The following is a 7,329-nucleotide window of genomic DNA, read 5'->3' as shown; positions in this document are numbered from 1 at the left end:
TATTAATAGCAGTACTAGTATTACTCATATTACTAGTATTACTTGTATAACTAGTATTAGTAACAGTACTATTATTACTAGCAGAATCAGTATTACTATAAGTACTAGTATTACTAGCACAACTAGTATTACTAGCACTTCGAGTACTAGCATTACTAGCTGTAATAGTATTACTAGCATTACAAGTATTACTAGCAGTACTAGTATTACTAGGAGTACTAGTATTACTTTCTATACTAGTTTTACTAGCAGTACTAGTATTAAAAACAATAGTAATATTAATAGCAGTATTAGTATTACTCGTATTACAAGCAGTACCTGTATTACTAGCAGTAATATTACTGGTATTACTAGCAGTACTAGAATTACTAACAGTACTAGTAATACTAGCAGTATTAGTATTATTAGTATTACTAGCAGTACTAGTATTACTAGCAATACTAACACTACTAGCAATACTAACACTACTAGTACTGTTAGTAATACTAGTAGTTCTAGTAAAACTAATAATACTAGTATTACTATCAGTTCTAGTATTACTAGCAGTATTAGTATTACTAGCAGTACTAGTATTACTAGCAGTACTAGCAGTACTAGTATTATTAGCAGTACTAGTATTACTAGTATCACTACCAGTACTAGTATTTCTAGTAATAATAGCAATACTATTATTACTAGCAGTACAACTATTACTAAAAGTACTTGTATTACTAGCAGTACTAATGTTACTAGTTGTACTAATATTACTAGTATTACTAGTAGTACTAGTACTACTAACAATATTAGTATGACTAGGAGTAGTTGTATTATTAGCAGTACTAGTATTTCTAGCAGTAATAGTGTTACAAGGAGTATTAGTATTACTAGCAGTACTAGTATTACTAGCAGTACTAGTATTACTAGCAGTACTAGTATTACTAGCAGTACTAGTATTACTAGCAGTACTTGTATTACTAGCAGTACTAGTATTACTAGCAGTACTAGTATTTCTAGCAGTAATAGTATTACAAGGAGTACTAGTATTACAAGGAGTACTAGTATTACTAACAGTACTAGTATTACTAGCAGTACAAGTATTACTAGCAGTACTAGTATTACTAGCAGTACTAGTATTCCTAAGAGTACTAGTATTACTAAGAGTACTAATATTACTAGCAGTACTTGTATTACTAGCAGTACTAATATTACTAGTATGACTAGCAGTACTAGTATGACTAGCAGTACTAGTATGACTAGCAGTACTAGTATTACTAGCAGTACTAATATTCATAGCAGTACTAGTATTACTCGTATTACTACCAGTACTAGTATTACCAACAATACTAGTATTACTAGCACTACTATTATTAATAGCACTACTATTATTAATAGCACTACTATTATTAATAGCACTACTATTATTAATAGCACTACTAGTATTACTAGCACTACAAGTATTACTAGCAGTACTAATATTAGTAGTATTACTAGCAGTACTAGTATGACTAGCTGTACAGGTATTACTAGCAGTACTAGTATTACTAGCAATAGTATTATTACTAGCAGTACTAGTATGGCTAGTTGTACTGGTATTACTAACAGTACTAGTATTACTAATAATAGTATTATTACTAGCAGTACTAGTATTACTAACAGTACAAGCAGTACTAGTATTACTAGCTGTACTAGTAATACTAGTATTAGTGGCACTAGTAGTTTTACTAGCAGTAGTTCGTTTTTCCACCACAAAACTTAGAAATGAGGTGTCATAGAAAAATCTTTCCTAATCTGAAAACACAAAAAATGATCAAATAACACAGATAACAAGCGACAAGTCATGTTTGTGCTTCATATCACAAATTCTTACGTATTAAAAGATTACTTCTCATGTCTTATACGTGAATGTTTTTCTTTTCTTTTTTGGTTAGGAACATAGTACGAGGAATTTTCTGTTTGAATCCCTTTTTTTAAATTCGGACAAACTGTGCCATCAGATATAGTATGTACCTGAGTGGAGAGATGGAGCCCAGGCACGGTCGGTTGACGTAGTATAATTGCTGACGTGTCGATCTTCTTCTCCTTCGGTCGGTCGTTCCTTCTTGGTGTCTCCTTCGGTCGGGCGAGGGAGGGTACCTGCGAAGGCACTCCGACGCTCAAGTAAGTATGAGATTCTAAGTGTGATTTAGTAAGTGAATGAAAACGTACCTTTCTCTGACTTGAGCACGGTATTTATAGGATTGCCTAATGGGCTTTCTATCCCTTGGGCTCAGGGTAGTTATGGATAGGTCTTGCCAGTCGTGCTCCGGAATACCCGGGAAATATATCTTCTTTAAACGCGTATTCCTTATTCTTCGGAGGTGTATCTTAACCACCTTAGCTTGTCACATAAATACCCTTACATTTATTATGCACTCGGTCGGTCGGCCACGTGCGTTCGTCCGGTGCCTACCGATACATAGTAAAATAGAGGTTGTTGACACGCAACAAAGAGATTATCATCCATCGAAGAGAATATCAAAGCAGAGGCGGCACCTTCATCCCTACATCCACATAGTATAAAAATACTAGAGTACCCTTGGATACTTACTCCTTAACCAATTTATAATAATCCATAATATTTCATGATTACTCAATCCAAATAATAGTTTCAGATTGCATAATCTGTAAATGTTTTCCATAGTGTAATCAATAAATGTTCCGAATTACTTGATCTGAAATTCATAATTTAATTCTCGTTTGCAAAATCAAAAAATATTCTTCATGGCCAAATGTTAAATGTTCCGAAAATTTTACCGAGTGTAGTAGGATGGGAAAAAGTGTACAAGAAAACTACTTCAGTATTTGCTCACTCAATCTCTCAAAACAAAAGTTCATTTGCAGGAGCAAGTATTATTATTACTATCTTTTAATCTCATTGAGATTCATTTGCAGTATCAAGAGCAGAACAAGCATCCTCTGGGGTGCTAATTAAAGAATTAAGCAAGTTAAAACAGATTATGCAGAATCGATAATTCAATACTGAGAGACACATAATGATAGTAACCGGATCAGATTAGTGATTAGTATTCTTTATTGAAGAAACTAATGTCCCTGTCCAGCCCAATGCTGTAATTTGTTCATGCTTTCTATGCCAACATTAAGTTGATAAATTGTGTAATGAATTCCAAAGTGAAGGAAGGAGGGCACAGTTTTGAAGGATGTAGCTGGTTTCAAGCTTGATGGAGTTAAGATTACTATTGGAGTTGAAGATTTTGATAAGCCTGGTTTGTCTATAACAGTTGTCTTAGAGACCCAAAATCCAGAATTTTTCTTTGTTCAATGTAAGTGCAATAAAGAAGGATGAGAGACTGTTGACATATGTCATCGCATGGATTCTTGTCCTATGAGGAACAATCACACCCAAATGACTATTGAAGACATATTGATCATCTATGACTTAAAAAATGGCATACAAATGGATTGGCAGGCATTTTGGCGAATAACATCAAGAAGACTTGGTACTGGGCCCTTTACCCTATTCATTATGTTCTGTTCATCTCCAAGGTGTTGGAACACAACGAAGTAGATTTGATAAATGAAGTCTTTACAATTATGCTCAGTTCCAACAAGATTAATAAAAGTGAACTTCACCACATAGGGCTGAAGAACAAGGAGATGAATTCGCCTTTAAGGATGGTCTTCCAAAGGTGGAGTTAGAGAAACCCAAGAAAATTCTTGTGAAACCTAAGCAACACTCTCAAATAATGAAATGATATTGCTAAATAAACTTTACAAGGTCTACAATTGGCAGGTTAAGAGAGACAAGAGCACTACAACATGCGCCTTGATGAAACAAATGGGAAGTTTCAAGCATTCGGAGGCGCTTGAGAAAGACATAATTGGAGCAGGGTATGAATTAGAAGACGAGCAATGATAGAATGGTCCTCGTGTGTCTTTGCCTTTCTTTTCTGCTCTTGTGGCTTCTTTTGGTTGTTATTTTGCATTGCATGGTTTCTTTTGGTTGTTATCTTGTATGCTTTTTTTTCTATTAGTGAATATAGTTCTTGTCAATCAATGAATATATTTTGTTTCAATATATTTCTATACCTTTCTTATTATTGCTCTTTTTGATAAAGCTCGAAAGGGGAGAAAGGTATTCTTTGTTCAGACTACACCACATGAAAGCTGCATAATGTAAAGTTTTATGTAGTCTTGTTCATCATAAAAAAAGGAGATTTGATTAAGTTAGAATTTGCATCTCATTCATCATAAGCCATGATTAGAACTTATACATTTTGAAAATCTTTTAAAAAAGCTTTAAAAGCAAAAATATTCAATTATAACTTGAAAATAATCCATTTTCATAATTTACACAATCGATTATCTTGAATTTTGTCTCAAAACACATGTGCATTTAATCGATTATCACTAAAATAATCGATTAAGTTGTTCTTCTTAACTTTCCAGAATTAATTATGAGCAAAATAATCGATTAAGTTGGTGTCTCCAGCTGCAACGAATAACAATATAATCGATTATCATTATGCACAGTCAATTGAATCATTTTAGAAATGTTTTTCAATAAATTGCTTTTAGTGTTTTCTTGTTTTAACACTAACACTTGCTACCAAACATTCTATTACATCAAGAAAAACACCAACAAATAGAAAAAGCATCTATTATGAAATCTTTTGTAAAAGTTTTCATCTCAAGGCACTTTGGTGACTTTGTTGCATATTCACTTTGATCTTTAATCTTTAGGATATTTGTCACATTATATATGATTTCCTTCCAAACTCTACTGTGATTCTTTCTACACCTAAGTTTGGTGTTCTAGTACAGTTGTGGTGTTCAAGAGTTATAGTTCATATCTTGTGATTACATGTTTTTCATGTGAAATGTGATTATAATTTGACTTTAATAGAAACTATCTCTCTCAGGTTGAGGTGACTGTAACTGGATTTAAAATCAGGAAGATTCAAATCTAAAATCTCGTGTCATCTTTCTACCTCTTATCTATTGTCTTTATTTTCATGTTATATATTTCTTGGTTTTGTTTAAACTTAATTCTTCTGAATGAATAGAATCATGAAGAGTTTTCCAATTCCTATTAGTATTTCATGAAAAAGTGCATTATTAGTTGTTCTCACGTAAATTAGTATTATCAGTAGAGTCACTCCTTATATTTAGTCACAAGACTAAAGACTCAACCATATATTATTCAGGCTGAATTAGAGATCCTCCCATTACAGCTAAAGCAGCATAGGATCATCTCTTTAAGGTGTGATGTGATAATCACTTTATGCCTATTCACTCCTTAGTACAAAACTCTCGTAGCCATTCTGCTTATTCTTGTCTGTTCCACTTAAACAAAGTTGATAAGACAGAAAGATAAGAAAAAGAAAAGCACACAACATAAGTTCAACAAAGTCGAGCATTTACCTGCTGACTCAGTCCCATATGAATGTAACAAATTACTATACATTTAATTCCAGTTCTATGTCTGATCCTGTTATTGAGTTCCTAACCTAGCCACAGTAGGACGAGTCAAAGCAGAGAAAATTAAAGGCATGTCCATTTTCAACTGGGTGCGATCGTAAACAGAGTATTGCCTCAATTTTGTCTCGAAACTCAGTTTGAAGTGGACAAAAAGAGAAAGTGGCTTTTGCAAACGAAGATTGCAATATGAAGTTCACTCAAACTTAAGACTATATAAGGATATATAAGTTAGAAATGCGCTGCTTTTGGGAATTATAAGGCACATTGCCGAATTCTAAGACACAAATTGAAAAGGGAAGATGTAAAAGCAATTTGAACCACGCCCTCCTTCCCCAACTGACATCCAAACATACCCACAATAGCATTATGAAGAACTAATGCAAAACTGCAAACATCTATCAAATAGACAAATCAAGAGAATCTATCACAAGCATACATTTCAACCATGTGTGCATCAAGAACTATTAGTAAAGGATGAAACAAAACCACTACGGAGAAGCCTCTCCACATACTTGCCAAGAATATCGACCTCGAGATTCAGCTTATCCCCAACGTTTTTCAGAGGAATCACCACCTTCTGTTGAGTATAAGCCACCAACATGAAATTGAAACACTCCTCATCGTCGAACACATCCACCACAGTCAAACTAGTCCCATCCACAGCAATAAACCCCTTAGGCACAATGTACTTAAGCAACGATTTTTCAGTCCTCACCTTCACCCAAAGGGAATCTCCTTCTGGAACCTTCGACACGATCACCCCCGTACTGTCCACGTGACCCTGCACGAAGTGCCCACCCATGCGGCTAGTCGGCGTCACCGCGCGCTCCAGGTTCACCGGCGACCCGGGCTCCAGCTCCGATAGCGACGTCTTGCGCAGCGTCTCCGGCGACAGCCCCACCGTAAAGTCCGAGACTTTGCCATCGAATTCCGTCACCGTGAGGCACGTGCCGTTCACAGCGATACTGTCGCCAAGGTTGACGCCGTCAAGGACCGTGGAAGCCGCGATTTTGAGGTCAAAGCCACCATGCGGGGCCGTGCCGAGCTGCTTGACGGTGCCCACTTCCTCGACTATGCCGGTGAAGAGGCAGACGGGGCTGGCCGCGCGGCGGTGACGCAAGGGGGCGCGTGAAGTTAGGGGGAGGAAGGCATGTAGATAGGTAGGTTTGAAATTGGGAATGAATCTTAGATGGGTGGGGTGAGAATTGTGGGAAGTGTGAGTTGTTGCAGCGATTCCTGAGACTGTGGGTGTTAAGGTAAGAGAGGATGAAATTGGCATGTTGACAGTGTCGTGTCGGAATTAGAACAATGTTGGAACGATAGGGACTGTGCTGTGTTTGGGAATTTGGGGAATCTGCGTTTGGGACCAAGGATGTGCTTCTGCTAATCTATGAGATGGTCTCAGCCTTTGGACAATACACCAAACCACGAAAATTGTATACACCCTGCTTACATGAACTTTTATAATTAATAATTAAATTACACTATATTTGATGAGGTGGTATTAGATTAGTAAAATTGAAACATGTTAGAAAAGGTGGATAAGCGTTAAAATTTTTCTTTTCTTTTGCTTCAATTATGTTGTCATTTTTGTATACTCAGATAGTTTATGATGTTTTATGATTTTTTTGAAAATCGAGGATACGAGAATCTAATGATATGTTTGATGAAGTGTCTGAAAAATACTCAATGAAAATATAAATTGAAACTTGTTACAAATTGGACAAGTTTAAATTTTGAACACGAAGTTTTTCAAATTGTTTCGAGATTTGTACAATGAGGTATTTCTTCTTTGTTGCAAACTATTTTCACGTAAAACTAAATATTCAAGATGTTACATCACATACATGACAAATACTAAATAAAGTTTAT

At 35.5% G+C, this 7,329-nt stretch overlaps 1 protein-coding gene across 1 annotated transcript; it reads right to left on the bottom strand.

Moving 5' to 3' along the window:
- Nucleotides 1-5,683: 5,683 nt before the first annotated feature.
- On the bottom strand, nucleotides 5,684-6,911 carry LOC137823946 (lumazine-binding family protein). The gene has a single exon (XM_068629316.2). The coding sequence runs from the start codon at nucleotides 6,734-6,736 to the stop codon at nucleotides 5,912-5,914; it is 825 nt and encodes a 274-aa protein (XP_068485417.1). The 5' UTR covers nucleotides 6,737-6,911; the 3' UTR covers nucleotides 5,684-5,911.
- Between the last annotated feature and the right edge of the window lie 418 nt (nucleotides 6,912-7,329).

The sequence above is a fragment of the Phaseolus vulgaris genome, chromosome 11 (genome assembly GCF_051622355.1).
Source record: "Phaseolus vulgaris cultivar YP4 chromosome 11, ASM5162235v1, whole genome shotgun sequence".
NCBI lineage: Eukaryota > Viridiplantae > Streptophyta > Magnoliopsida > Fabales > Fabaceae > Phaseolus > Phaseolus vulgaris.
This window is presented reverse-complemented; position numbering and strand designations above follow the sequence as displayed.

What these genes read in the sequence shown, in the direction of transcription:
- LOC137823946 (XM_068629316.2), bottom strand. Translation starts at nt 6,736, where the DNA reads ATGCCAATTTCATCCTCTCTTACCTTAACACCCACAGTCTCAGGAATC.